Here is a 15,758-nt window from a genome sequence, read left to right on the forward strand (position 1 = left end):
GAGCTCTATCGATTACGTTACAATATAAGACCGATGGACTAAGTGATTCGATATCATGTTGGATATTATAACGGGATGAATATCGTGAAAGTTAGGAACGATTCCGAATTATTATTGGGGAGACCCAGAGTATTGATTGAAAAAAAAACTCAGAGGGATCTTGAAAACACTGGGAAACATTTTATCCAGTCAGTATTCAATAGATGTTTCTCAGAAATATCTAGAAAGTGAGAAGTTATGTGTCACATTTCTGATTGAATGATTACCTATCCTACTACAATGTTTAGTTGAGTTCCAGAAGCCCAATGCTATCTGAAATACCATAAATACCCTCACTTTTCTGTACATAAATTAACCTTAGAATGAAGAGTTTTTTTTCATATTTCACATCTATTTTCTCGTGGTCAAGTTGTATATATTTAGCCTGGTGTTAAAAGCCTGGGAACCAGATTCAAACGTTCATTTGGAAGATTTATCATTTATATTTTTATTATATTTAACCTAAGTAACTGGGTTACTATGTATACACATTCTGTTTATCTTAAGCTTCTGGTTGACCTGTTAACTATTACTATACTACTAATTATTCCTAGTTCATTGTAAGTAGATTTTCTACAGCTTGCCTTATTCATAGCCACTTTTGACTCGTTTATGTGTAATTGTGATTTTTCATTTTATGCGATGCGATGCGATGCCTTCCAGTATATTTGCATATAAACGTACGTATGTTTACTATATAGTAATCATGAGATCTGGCTGCTGACTTTTCGGACTCAAGTTAGGAGATAGAGAAGGGCTTAATAATAGAGGACCAATATGGGTTTGACTTGTACTGCTTCAATGTTAACAAGCAGGTCAGACGCATAATTGGTCAAGTCGGGGACACTAGGCTATGGAAGAAATGGTAGACGTGGAATAGAGGAAATTAGAATTCTGATTAGTAGACTTAACAAATGATGCTAATTAGTGTCTCAAGTCACAATGGTAGGATTATGTTTTGATATTAATGGGTGATTAGAGATCATTAGAATGCTTTTGATCCAAGTTTCTCGCTAACTAAGATTTATTAGCAATAGTATATCTGACAAATATAACGTTCAATAATAATACAGTTACGGAATCAAAAATGTTCCAATGTTATTGAAACTAGTAGTAACCTCTATGATTCACCATTATCAGAGTGGAAAAAATACATGAATATTCCTATGAATCACTTGTTGTGGCCTTGGGGGTTAACCCTAACTAAGTATTTATCAACAATTAGTCATAGTTTGTAGATGTTATTCCTAACGGACTGACCTCAATTGAGGTAAAAATGGAAACCAAGATGTACTGAACACCTGTTGCGTTCTATTGTAAAACTCCCCAGTAGTATACACGCACAACATTGACAGTATTGAAGTCAGAGCTTAACTGCTAGACCACAAATTACCATCTGATGATAAACATTTCTAGCGTTGTCCACCTAATACAACAGTTCGTCGAGCAATATTTTCTAGTTAGATAAAATCTCAAGATCCAGATAAACAGATAGATTTTCATAAAGAATATTCTCTTACCGAACCATCTGTGTGCTTTACACTTCGGATTAGGGTACCAGAAGCAGCTGTTCCTGGAATGGGTAACTTTTCTTGTTGATTATTATCTACTTTGTTGGTAAAATCTTTCATTTGTTGGTTGTGATGATTTGATCTATGAAGGAAGCAGAAAGTTACAGAAAGTACACAATATGAGACAAGAATAATACAGTCATCAAACTAAATTGATACAATCATCATCAAATGATTACGTACGGTAGGTGAGAGGGTAAAGATGACCAAATTATAGACCAGCAAGATCATAGTTAGATTCGAGAGGACATTTCTGTATTGCAGAAATTATCCACCGAAGTAACAACAATTTCGCTGGTTGGTAGATGAGCAGTGAGAGGACACCTAGGTCGGAGGGATTCAATGTGATGAGCACTTAAGTACAATTCAATCGATCTTTTGGTTAAATATCTTTATAGATAACAACCGTAGTAGCACAGTTTGCGTATTTAGTGAATAATTGTAGTGACCATAATTGACTGTCTTTCAACTGAATGATTAGTATACAGCTTTTTAACATACAGATAGGAATAAATATTAAAATGCAAACCTAGTTGACCTGATGCCCTGTAATCCCTAGTTTTCTAGACAAATGTGGAACGGTGATTTAATAGTTAAAACATTAGACTCATGATTTCAACTATAAAATTACTAAAATCTCCACAAAACCCCCTTCTGATAATAATCATATGTTCACTAGTGGCTGACTCCAAGAAGTATTTCCTGGAGTTCTAGTGAGAAACAGTGACCAGTGGAGTTCAACCGGGTCTGTTGTGAGATAGTAGCTCATTGAAGATAATCGTGGGTCGGTTGAAGTTAGATACCGTTAGATGCCAGCCAGCTCAGTGGTCTAGAGGTTAAGCGCTCGCGCGCGAGGCTGATAGGTCCTGGGTTCAAATCTCGCGAGGCGGGATAGTGGATGCGCATTGCTGAGGAGTCCCACAGTAGGACGAAGCGGCCGTCCAGTGCTTCCAGGTATTCCATGGTGGTCTAGCTTCAATTGACTTATGATTTCAAATATAAAATTACTAAAATCTCCACAAAACCCCCTTCTGATAAAACATTAGAACTTTAGACTTCAGATCACAAGTTCAAAACCCACTACTGGCAACTACTAAGGTTTGGATAGACAAGCAATATCACTAAACTCCCTATACACACAAACAATATAGCTTTAATCTGAGTATATAGAGAGATTTGTCAGTTCAAGTGCATACTTTTGGTAATGTTTCATTCTTTGAGTTGAATGGTATTGGAATTATCCTCACAGTGAAAGGATGTTGCCATTCAAAGAAATGAAACATAATTAAAATAAAACAATATTGTTAAACACAATGTGATCATTTACATAGACACTTACTGTGTTTCTGTTACTGTGTTATTTTTATCCAAAACGTTTATTACACTTGAAGAATTAACATTTTGTTTAACAATAAAACCCATTGACTCTTTCTCTTGTTCACTAGTATTCTTACGATTATCATTAGAGATGATAGCAACGTTACTACTATGACTATCGTCACCATCATCAACATAATTATTATTGTCGTTAATGAAATTATCTGGACGTGAAGACAAACGAACTACTCGTTCACTACTTCCACCAATTGAGACAGAGTCATCATCTCCGGTGAAATAACCACCACCACTGGCGATACTTTCACGTGTGCCAGTAGTGACAGGTGAATTAGACTCTTGATGACATAATTTATTATTATTATTATTATTATTAGTAGTAGTAGTATTCAATTGAGGAATCATGCTAGAGACTTTATTCGAAGAAGAAATAGTATTCTGTTTATGAATATTGATTATTCCAGGTTTGTTTACTTTTGTTGAAGGATGAGAGATTGATGACGCTGATGATGATGAACGTGTACGTGATAATTGTCTTGAACGTTGACAATATGTATTCTTTGTGATTTTCGATCCATCATCATCATTATTATTAATAAGTGGAGTTAAACTAATAGATTGTGAGATTGAATTCACTGTCTAAATTGATACAAGAGAGAGGAACACGAGGAAGAGACAGAACTTTAAAGGAAAATTAAATAATAAACGATAAGATACTCCCAAAGTAAACAATTCAACTATGAAAATACTAAATTCTCCACAAAACCCCTTCTGATCTATAATCATATGCTCACTAGTGACTGACTTCAAGATACATATCCTGGAGTTCTAGCGGGAAGCAGTGACCAGTGGAGTTCTACCAAGTCTGTTGTAGAGATATCAACTCACTGAAGACAATTGGTGAACGGTTTCTCAAAATCGTGGGTTGGTTGAAGTTAGAAATTAACACCGCCGGATACCGGCTCAGTGGTCTGTCGGTTAAGGGCTCTGGCTCGATACTGGTAGGTCCTGGGTTCGAATCTCGCGAGTATGGGATCGTGGATGCGTGCTGAGCTCTGATCTATAAACACTTTACATCAATGTTGAACTCTAAAAAATAATCTTGAAGAACAATTCATTCGGTTGAGTTTCATAAATATCGTTTCAGACTAGACTCTGAATATGTTAATAAGTGAGAATTTTCAGCTTTGAATCTGATCAATATGGACTTATGCTAATGCGGAGCAGATTATACTAATAGCACAAAGTCAGCTCTTACAAAAACATATCTCCAAACCAGAAACTACTTCTTGAAAAACATCTACACAGTCAAAAGACTTAGTTTTAAAGGAAATACAAATCAAAAATTTATGCGCAGTATGCTTACTTGCTTACTTACTTACGCCTTATACCCCTCATGGAAGAGCATAGGCCGCTCACCAGAACTCTCCATCCAACCCTCTTCTGGACAGTCTTTTCCAATGACTAATCATCCTCTTTATGTCTGTTTCTGATTCCCGGAGCAGTGTGTTCTTTGGCCTACCTCTTCTCTGTTTCCCTCCAGCATTCCAAGTTAGTGTTTACCTCGTGATGCAGTTTAATGATTTCCACTATGTATGTCATATCCACTTACAACGTCTTTTCCCAATTTCCTCTTCAGCTGGAAACTGGTTTGTCCTCTCCCACAGAAGGCTGTTGCTGATGGTACTCAACCAGTGAATGTTGAGTATTTTGTGTAGACAACTGTTTATAAATACTTGTACCTTCTTGATGACGGTTGTAGTAGTTCTCCACGTTTCAGCTTCATGCAGTAGAACTGTGTTGATGTTCGTATTGAAGATTCTCGCTTTGAAATTAGTTGAGAGTTGTTTTGAGTTCCATATATTCTTCAATTTTAGGGATGCTGTCCTTGCTTCGCCAATCCTCGCCATTACGTCTGCATTACAACCTCTACGTCCATCGATGATGCTACGCAGATACATAAAACTTCCCACGTCTTCCAGACTTTCTCCATCAAGTGTTATTGGGTGTTGTATTGGAGGATCTTGCTTTTTCTCTTGTGTATGTTGAGGCCTACTGATGCAGAGGCTGCTGCTCCATTAGTTGTCTTCATCTGTATTTGTTCGTGTGTATGAGATAGGAGGGTTAGGTCATCTACGAAGTCTAAATCTTCTAATTGATTCCGAGCTGTCCATTGTATTCCGTGCCTTCCCTTAGATGTCGAGGTCTTCATAATACAGCCAACGACCAGAAGGAAGAGGAAGGAGGAGAGCAAGCATCCTTGTCTGACTCCGATCCTTACTTGGAATGCACCTGTTAGCTATCCTTCATGCACGACTTTTCAGTGTAGTCCGTCATATGAATTCCTGATGATATTGACGATTTCCTTAGGTACTCCATAGTGTCGAAGAAGTTTCTATAAGGCTCTCTTATCCACACTTTCAGACGCTTCCTTATGGTCGAGGAAGTTGCATGCTGATGAGTTCCATTCAACTGATTGTTCAACGATGATCCGTAGTGTCACGATTTGGTCAGTGCACGGCTGATCCCTACGGAATCCGGCATGTTGATCACGAAGTTGAGCGTCTACTGAGTCTTTCATCCGGTTCAGCAACACTGTTGAAAACTTTTCCTGATACTGACAACAGTGTGATGCCTCTGTAGTTCTCACATTTTCTCACATCTCCTTTCTTTGGTATCTTGATGAGGTGTCCTTCTTTTTAATCCGTTGGTGGCACTTGTTCTTCGTCCCAAATCTTCCTGAATAGAATGTGAAGCATCTTTGAATTTACTTATATGTCTGACTTTAGTGCTTCGGCTGGTATATTGTCAGGTCCTGCTGCTTTCCAATTCTTGATTTGTACGAATGAACAGCATAGACTAGAACAATTTAACGAGATATGCTGACAATTTATGGCCAAAACACCATATCTAGTCCCATCAACTTCTTCATATTTGTGAAACAAATAATTATATCACATGGTTTTTCACCAATTCCCGAATACTCTACATTGACAACGTGGTCCAGTTCTGTTTTCTTAACAAAATAGTATACATGTAGTTCAGAGGTTAAGCGTTTGCGCGCCAGTACTGTGATCCTAGGTTCGACTCCCAGTGATAGGGTCGTGAATATGCGTTCATAAGGAGTCCTATACTAGGATGAAACAACTATTTAGTGTTCTCTGGTTTTAAATGCTAGTCTAGCTAAGATCGATTCATGATTTACAACATGAATATGGCATATGTGTTTTATAAGTAAATATAAATACTATGAAACACCATCAGTAAATATTATAGAAAATAAAATATTTCTTTTCCCAGACTATTCCTTAACATAGGTTTTTCTCAATAACAGTTAGACATTAACACCGTTGGATGCCAGCTCAGTGGTCTATCGGTTAAGGGCTCTGGCTCGAGACTGGTAGGTTCTAGGTTCGAATCTCGCGAGTGAGGGATCGTGGATGCGCACTGCTGAGGAGTCTCATAATAGGGCGAAACGAGTGTCCAGTGCTTCCACGTTTTCCATGGTGGTCTAGCTTCAATTGACTCACGCTTTCAGCTATGAAAGTACTAAATCTCCACAAAACCCCTTCTGATAATTAATAGCAGATTAGTTTCCTTTTCCTTCTCTTAAAGGGAAGTAAATTAAATTGTAAATAGAAACAAACCTGACGAAGTGCTGAAGACGATCGTTGTTTTATTGAATTCGATTCATTATTATTACAAGTTACTTGTATTTTAGCTAATTTCGCTTGTAATGATATACGTTCCTCTTCTAATCTACTTATACGTCCTTTAAGTTCATTACGTTCTGTTTCAAATTCATCAATTCGAGTACGTAATCGGCTTAGAGCAGCATGCCAACGAACTTCACGTTTACCCATATCAACACGAGACTCTTCAAGCTGAATAGAATGACAGAAAAGATTGAATTTACTTGGATTATAACAGTGAATTTTATCACACAAAAATGTTACTAAAACAATTAATAATCGATGTGTAGTTGTAAACAAATGACACAACTCTATTAAACGAAAAAAACCAACAGAAGATAAAGGCAATCACAAACACCATTCTTGGATGGATTCACAGAAATGGACAATTTCGGGGCAATTTGCTAAACGTACATATCAATTACCAGCTTGATTTCTACCGTTGCTGCTACCTTGACGTGGTGGTCGAGCTTGCCTATCGTGATGAACCAATCGAACTATACTGGCTGGAACAATCGTTCCTCAAGGTCCTACCATGCCAGACAGGTCGGGTGAAGAGCGGTAAGACTAAAAGCAGCAATCCCAAGGTCCGAAGGCGAAGTCATACTGCCAACTGTACAGAGGTGTGACGGCAGTAAGGTGTTTCCTTCACACAACCAGCATAACAGCGATGCTGCCCTCAAGGAGGGGTGGGGTTAGAAAGGGTCGACCCTAAAAATGCACACCTCGCCTTATCCCACGGATTTCCGTCTCCGGCGGTAAGGTCCTTTGAAGAACGGAACTAACACGTCAAAAATCTCCCACAAAAAGGCCGTGCGTGACTGGCCTCAAGCAGTTGTCCCTTGAGCATTGCGGTCACACTCCCAGGTCGTTAGGACCAACACTAATCCAACTTCTTTTTCAGGCCCCTCAAGAAATACCCTTCCACGGTGTGGGCAGCCGGGAAGTGATATTAGCCCCCATACCGGTAACTGCACATGAGACCAAGTTGGTCACTTTCAAATCCTTCCTACTTAGTTAATAAGGATTCGAAATAACTCAAAAATAAAAACTCCTGAGCATGTGTTGTTACTGTTGAGAACATGCGATCTCCGAATGCAATTGATAAGAAAAAAAATCACTATCGGTTAAGATGAATTTTCGTTGCATTTAATTATTCAACGTGAGCTCTGATCATGGACTTTCAATAAATTTTGCTATTGTGATGTGTGCTACTGATGTCGGCAGATTTAAGTAGTATGTATCATCAATCGAAAGTAAAATGCCTGGGAGCAGAAGGTTAAGAAGATCAAAGAAAAGAGAACAAGGACAAAGAAAGATTGGTGTGGAAACAAAAGAATAGTGAAGTCTGGAGACGATTGACTGAACAGTCAAGTTTGAGACAATTGAGTGACATTATGAAAACTAAGTATTTACTGTATGGTTCTCAGATTTTACTAGGACGTTCTGTAATTTTATGTTCACAGATATTCGATTGTTTTAAGAATTGAAGAAGAAAATACCGGGAATTTCGGTAAGAATTCACAGTACTATGAAAAAGCCAACTATACTATTTCGAGTGGACGATATACAAGTACATTTTAAACTGATCACCAATCAACAATTATTCCATTTTGATCGACTAAAATGAAAACTACCGCGATGGACTTTAGAATGTGTTGTTTATAATACAGATAGCTATTTACAGTACATATGCCAATAAGAGACTGATCAATTGCAGTTCTAAACATTATTGGAAGGATTCAAACAAACAATACAAAATGAATTAAAAGTTCATCCCATTGCACAAACTAGTGGTCATCAAGACTCAGTAACTAAGTGGATAACGCAATGACGTTTGAAGCGGACGGTACGGAGTCCGAGTCCCGGAGTGGACATCAACTATGGGATGCTGGTATATCCAGGTGACGAGTCACAAATAGGGAGAAACGCGAGTCCTGAACACCACTGCTATCCACCATCCATCTTTGCCTATTTACATTAAGTTGTAAAAATGTAGCACCAAAAAAGTACTCCACATTCCTTCGAATTTCTTTTATAGCCCTAAATTTCCGGGACGTTTACAAATAAATATGGTTGATTGTTACTGAGAAGTTAAGGTGTAGGTAAAAACTGAGAAAATTGATTATTAATTAGGTAAACATACTTCTTGTTTAAGTCGTTCAATTTCTTCACGATCTTTCTTGTTCGGCATAGTTCTTAGAGCACGTTGATATTCTTCTAAAACACGTCTTTCCTTTCTAGAAACCAATAGAGTATTAAAACATGAAAGCTTGAATGTGTCTAAGTATTGTGATTATATCTTGATGAAACAATACTAGTAGCGCATATATCTATAAAATAAAGCGCTGTAAGTAATAACTTTCATTTTATGAAAGTTGGATGATGAAACTGTGGAGTGGGTAATTGCACGAAACAGATAGCTTCACTTATTTTGGTAGATCAAATCTCTATAAAGATTCAAAATGTTCGCTTACCTTTATTCAACATGGGCCGTCGGTAGTGCAAGCGATATTATCCGTCTGTCTATCAAAGAGTAAGTATACTGTTCAGGATTCTGACTCCTTATAAGTTATGGCTATGAAATGTAGTATTCGGAAGTAGAAAACATCCATAGGTTAGTAGTACTCAGATACATATTGTCTTCCAAGAACTGTCCACATATGGCGGAATAACTGGAACATTATTGCTGATGATAGACTTCGGCCACTGGGGAAGGGTTGCCAGCCGGCCGCTGAAGTTGTGAATCATTACCAACTGAGATCGCTGAAACGTGTTTTACGTGCCTAATTACTGTCTACATCGACACGCAATACTGACTAGGATATAAGTAAATTTAAAAATAGGAGCACCTGAACCAATATATAACACAACTCCATAAAACCACTAACTGTTGCTCCAAACTACGTATGGAATTGTAAACCTCTTGGTTGAGATATGCATAATAATCATAAACGTTGATTAGAAATTTCAGATTGGGTGGCTTAAAATCCCTTTCAGTGCTTCCGAAATGTTCATTTTTTTAATCTACCCTAGATCTGAAGTTTCGATATCACCCCCACATCTAATCACACAAACTCAGTTCTACTCTCGAATCACATTCTTCAAATTTTAGTCTTTATCACAACCATAAACATTATTAATACTTCATATATATATTGGTTGTTTGGATCTTCTCATTGATGTTTAGAACTGTAATTGATTAGCCACTTTTTGATATATGTGCATGCTGTACGGATTGCCTCGATATTCTTAGTGCTTCAACTCCTTTGTTATGTATCGCGGTAATTTGATCTGTCGTTGAGCTGTAAGCTTTGGGAGTCAGTAAGTCATGCCCAACGTAGAACCTAGCATATATGTATATAGATTCAGGTTGCCACACTTCATTAGCACAGAGAGATGAAATTACAAAAGAAAATCCTACAGCAAAACAGGCAGTAACAATATTATTAGTAGTGGTAGAAAGGATAAGGCATCAAAGATATGATCCGAGAAAATATGGGTTAGGCTTTCGGAAATTTGAGATCTAAGAGAGAACTAACAGTGAACCCATCCGCGTTAGTGAAAATGATCCCGAGGTATGTTACTCGAAGTTTATAATTATTGGTTACCACAATCATGCAGACCCCAAACACGTAGTCTGGATCCACTTTTGTAGCTCACTTCATGTTATGACGTATTTACAACTCGTTATTGTATATGAACGTGCAATGATACCGAAAATACGTACGAGCAGTCTTGGGTGCTATTCGGTCCTTCCTATCTGCCTAGCCCAGCCGTTAAGTCCAGAACACAAATAACAGCCTCAGCAATATGAATCATTATTTACAAACATACTGGGTTATATATACTAACCAAACAGACCACATATATCAAAAAATAGAAAGATAACATTTGTACAGTAATTGGCCAATGTGGCTATGGATAGGGGGAAAGTAATCAATAATAATAGTTCCAAGGTCAAACTAAAGGTTATGATAAGAGGAACACAGAAACGATTAGGTCACTTATTTAACAACTATCCAATAGGAATAGGCGTATTACATTTGTCCATAAATAGACCTCAGATTTACGATTCATAATTCGCCAGGGGATACAACACTTCATTGGTTAGTGTCTTCATGGAATGATGCTATATCTTGGTTTGGTTGCCCCTAACTTTCTTCCGACCTATTCCTATACTAACCATCAGTGCGCATCGATTTATTCCGTGGATTGGCATACGTAATACATGTCCCAACCATCTCAGTTGATAAAGATTCACCACCTCGATTGGTTCGCCATACTTATCTAGTACTCTGCTTCTGACTTCAGAATTTTTACCTCAATGGTCTCAAAATATACGACCAGTAGTTCGTAAACAACTATAATTAAAAACTAGTAACCTACAAAAGTCCTCTAATTTTAAAGGCCACCTCTTACAGCCAAAACGTAAAACTGAGCGAACTGCTGCACAATAGCGCATTATACTCGTAATTTATTTGGCAGACGGATATCTCACATACTTCACTAGTGAGGCAAGTTGGAGAAAGATAATCAAGATTTCGCCACACACTAACTCACTAGGTCTTCCGAGATTTCTAAAATTAGTGAATTGGTCGATACACGCAACTACCTCGCTCAATACTCTTAGTTTAGGCACCCTCGCAGATCAGTAATGAAGTAACATATCATACTTAGTGTTATAACTTGTGGCCTTGTGCCCTATTATTATATAAAGTAATGACAACGCCAATTAGATAAAAGTGACTTATCGACCGGACCAATGACGCATAAGCCCGTACGATCAGTCTAGAGTCATTATCGATCCTTCTTCCTGCCTAGCCCTACATGTTGAGTCGACAACACCAACCTCAGCCTCCGAGATATGAATCATTTATTTCAAACATACTGGGTTTATATACAAACCAAACCGACCATATCACACCATAAAATAGAAAATAACATTTGTACAAGATTTAGCCAAAAGTGGCTATGAATGTGAGAGATTGTAATTAATACACTGAGCATAACTCAAGAACGGTAAATCTTATCAGAATAGTCTATGGGTCAAAATAAAGCTTATAATAAGAGAAACATGAATATGCATAGTTTAGTTACGTAACAATTACACAACAAAAATATATGTATAGTAATAGTCAATAAATGAATCCCAACAGTTAGCATTCATCTGGAACTCAAAACAATTATCAACCAACACCAAGATCAGAATTTTCAATACAAATATCAAGACAGTTCTACTGTATGGGGCAGAGACGTGGAGAACTACGAAAGCCATTATCCAGAAGATACAGATGTTTATTAACAGTTGTCTACGCAAGATACTTCGGATCCGTTTGCCAGACACTGTCTGCAACAAGTTACTGTGGGAGACAACAAACCAGATCCCAGTGGAGGAAGAAATCAAGAAGAAGCGCTGGAAGTGGATTGGGCACACTTCGAAGAAATCACCCAATTGGGTCACAAGACAAACTCTCACATGGAATCCTGAAGGTCAAAGGAGAAGAGGAAGACGAAAGAACACATTACACCGAGAAATGGAGACAGACATGAGAAGAATGAACAAAAATTGGATAGAACTAGAAAGGAAGGTCCAGAACAGAGTGGGTTGGAGAATGCTGGTAGGCGATCTATGCTCCATTGGGAGTAACAGGCGTAAGTAAGTAACAGTTAGCATCTATTATTTTCGTCGGGATATGTCACTTAGAGAAAAAGAATCACATTTGAAACCTGCCTACATTTTCCCAGCATCTTCATCAAACAAGACAATATCATCTGCATATTCTAAATCAACAAAAGAATCTCCAGATAGAAGATCGTTTTCTGAGAAGTTAGATGATGACAAAGTTAGATAAAACTGGAAAGAGGGAACAACTTTGACGAACAACACTTGAAGTAGTGTAAGACTTAACAACTTGAATCGATGAGTGAATATTGTTTCAAGTCGTAAGAATTGCTTCGTGATTAAATGACTTTATCAAACATGATACGTATATATATACAGGTCAAATATAGTAATAAATAACTAACTTTAATTTTCTAATCTCATTCTCTTTGTATTCTTCAAATTCTTTTCGTTCCTTAATCTTATTCTCGTCAAAACGACTTTTTTCCAATTCAAGTTGACGTAAACTCTTTAAAATAAAGCAAACAAATACAAAACAAAATACCCATTTTTTTCAATGTTCATGAGAAAATACAGTCTATGTCGGCTCAGTGGTCTATCGGTTAAGGGCTCGCTGGTAGGTTCTTGGTTCGAATCTCGTGAGTGCGGGATCGTGGATGCGCACTGCTGAGGAGTCCCATAATAGGACAAAACGGCCGTCCAGTGCTTCCAGGTTTTCCATGGTAGTCTAGCTTCAATTGAATCATGATTTCAACTATGAAAATACAATCTAAATTGTTGAGCTAGAAGGTTTATAACGGTTATTCAATCTGAAAGTTGATATCATGTACTAAGCTCGATTCCTGGTGGGGTTACAAATCCGCAATGCTCTATAGATCTCAGTGGTTATTTCAGTAAAATTAGTTTGTGACGTAAACTATGAAACAATGTGGATGGTAAGTTTTAACCACCCTTTCATTCATGACACAAATATTATTATCTTGTAGCAAGCCCATTCAACCACTGTATTTTTTGTGTGCTCTCTGTAATCTTAACATTTAATCCACTTTGTAAATTTATGTGTGAATCTGATTGAGCGCATATGTCTGCACATCAATCCTTAATCTGTTCTCTCATTGGTTGTAAACAAAGACGATCAATAATTTATCCACAATCCATTAACACTCAAAAATATATATGGATTTTTTAACACTCACACACACACACTTGTTTTCCCTGTGTGCTTGCTTTCTGTACGCTTGTGGATTTTTACCGAGCTCCAACAATAAACTATCTCTATAACTGGTGTTCAGACTTTTGAATAATCTCGAGTAAACCTGTAATTCTACTAGGAGATTTAGCCTGCAGTAAATAATCAGTTAGCGGGATATTATTTATTTGAGTCAGATATAGAGGAATTAATCCTCTACAATCTATAACTATGTGTTCTATCTAGTCCAATGTTTACTGTGATCAGTTCAAATAGTGAAACTTATGATTATGACAATTTCAAAGAATATTATACCTAAAGCTTGCTATGATGATTTCGAACAATCACGAAGCTTGGACATATCACTTAATGTTGACAGCCATTGATTTTCACTTGAAGGCTCGACTCTCACTTTCTTGGATTTCATTTGACTAATCGCAAAATCGTTTGCAATGGCGAAGGTGCATCCACTCTTTGTGTTCTACCAAATTCTAATTATCTGAATTCCTCATGTCCCTATCCTTTTTCTCTTTCCAAATTTATTTCTCTGGATTATACTCCTTCAATAACATCTTCAAACCCTAATCTTTCACATTAATACTCATACTCTTACTACTTCTACCACTATGGGATTTGAATCGACAACTTCAGCTCTGTGCTAATATGGTATGGAAGCTCGAACTGATGTACGTACGTACGAAGTTCTACGCTGTGACTGACTGACCGTTTGATGACGATGATATAGTTGATTATATCCATCAAAGTTATGGATAGTTTTGTTGGTCTCATGTTCTATTTCTATGCGAAATAGACACCAGTGATGTTGTCCAGGATGACAATATAAGCTCCACAATTAAATGAACTAGCTAGGAAAATACAACACTACTAAAGTCATTCACTTGAGCTACAAATCTTCTTCAATCATTACAATCATAAATATATAATTCGATATCAATATGGATTGAAGAAAACGTATTATTATTATTTATTATTTAAACGCATAAATATTGGTACAAAGGGGCTCCAGATACATATGCGCCACACAAATCTCATTCGATTTGTATGAGGGCTGTGATACTGCTCAGGTGCCCAAGCCGAAACAGGTGGTTTTCTTAGGGGGCCAAACCTCGAGCCTTTGACCTAAACATCTGATCCACAAGACAGTGGAGCATCATGAGGAGATGCAGTCCCATGGTAGCAGGTGACCAACGATTGATTCATACGCCATTTTTTCCTTCAGGATACTGGAGTCCATGTGCACCATTGGTTTGGAATCAGGGTTTTCCAACTCCCATAGGTGGACTTTCTGTGTCGACCAACCCGGTCAATGCGCCGGACATTCGCTTTTCGTCCTCTCAATTTCATAAACAACAGTAATGCCACGAGAAGGCAGTGAGTAGGACCTCCCTGGCAGAGGCTATATATACGCGTAGCCATGTGAGAGCATTTTGAGAGGGAGAGCGAACTCTCCCCACTCTCGGCCGTACCAGGGCATTTAGGGGCAAGAAAACGTATAGTCTGTCATGTATAATAAGTACAACCTTACAACAAATTTAGTTAGGAACAAGAAAAATAATGAAACAGAAAGGATATGAAAGACAAATATTAAAACTTACATCTTGAGCTTCTATTTTCAATTTATTTAAATTAGTATTTTCTACTTTGAAACGTTTAACTTCTGCTTCCAATCTACTAATCCAATGTTTTAAAACACTTTGATCATTGCTAGTTGTACTATCCTGATTACTGGGATTCTATTCAAATGTAACAATAATAGATATGATCAGCATAAATCAATTTACTGAATATGATGTTCACTAGTACTTTAAGTCCCGAAGTTTTAGTTAGAAGCCCAACTTGCAATGATGGGTGTAGTAAGAGCAAGTTGGATGAAAAATATGAGCGACCAGACCAAGATGTGATGTGGGACCATGACGTCGTTGACTGTCAGAATCAGCCGTATAGGTAGATGAAAGTTGAGATCCACGCAATTATCTTAACCAGTGGTTGAAATGAGTGACATAGTTCAGACACACTCACTCGCTATCTTCCTTCATACATAATTTTTCGTTCCACATCTACTAACCATTTCCTTCATCTCTGATATTCCTCACCACTAATGGAACCACAATTATTTTGATATTCATTTTTCACGAACACCAAAATTAGATGAATTAATTCTGATGGAGTTTTGTTCTCTGGGCTGGATGGTTTGGTCGTGGAGCTTTCATCGTCCTTCTGAACCATCAGCACAAAATTCGGGAAGAAGTCTGTGCTGATGGTGTCGTCCAGAAGGACAATGAAAG

General features: G+C 37.6%; 1 protein-coding gene across 1 annotated transcript in view; it reads right to left on the reverse strand.

The window, feature by feature from the left end:
* The window catches only part of Smp_180020 (lyst-interacting protein, putative), a gene marked incomplete at both ends in the record, with an annotated part of 31,111 nt that overhangs the window by 7,448 nt on the left and 7,905 nt on the right, over positions 1-15,758 (reverse strand). The window contains 7 exons of the mRNA XM_018792065.1: positions 1,560-1,692; positions 2,950-3,281; positions 3,420-3,584; positions 6,593-6,829; positions 8,784-8,877; positions 12,668-12,771; positions 15,069-15,206. Of these exons, the coding sequence (XP_018647264.1) occupies positions 1,560-1,692; positions 2,950-3,281; positions 3,420-3,584; positions 6,593-6,829; positions 8,784-8,877; positions 12,668-12,771; positions 15,069-15,206 (1,203 nt within the window). The remainder of the gene's footprint in view (positions 1-1,559; positions 1,693-2,949; positions 3,282-3,419; positions 3,585-6,592; positions 6,830-8,783; positions 8,878-12,667; positions 12,772-15,068; positions 15,207-15,758) is intronic.

This window comes from Schistosoma mansoni (assembly GCF_000237925.1).
Source record: "Schistosoma mansoni, WGS project CABG00000000 data, supercontig 0222, strain Puerto Rico, whole genome shotgun sequence".
Lineage (NCBI taxonomy): Eukaryota > Metazoa > Platyhelminthes > Trematoda > Strigeidida > Schistosomatidae > Schistosoma > Schistosoma mansoni.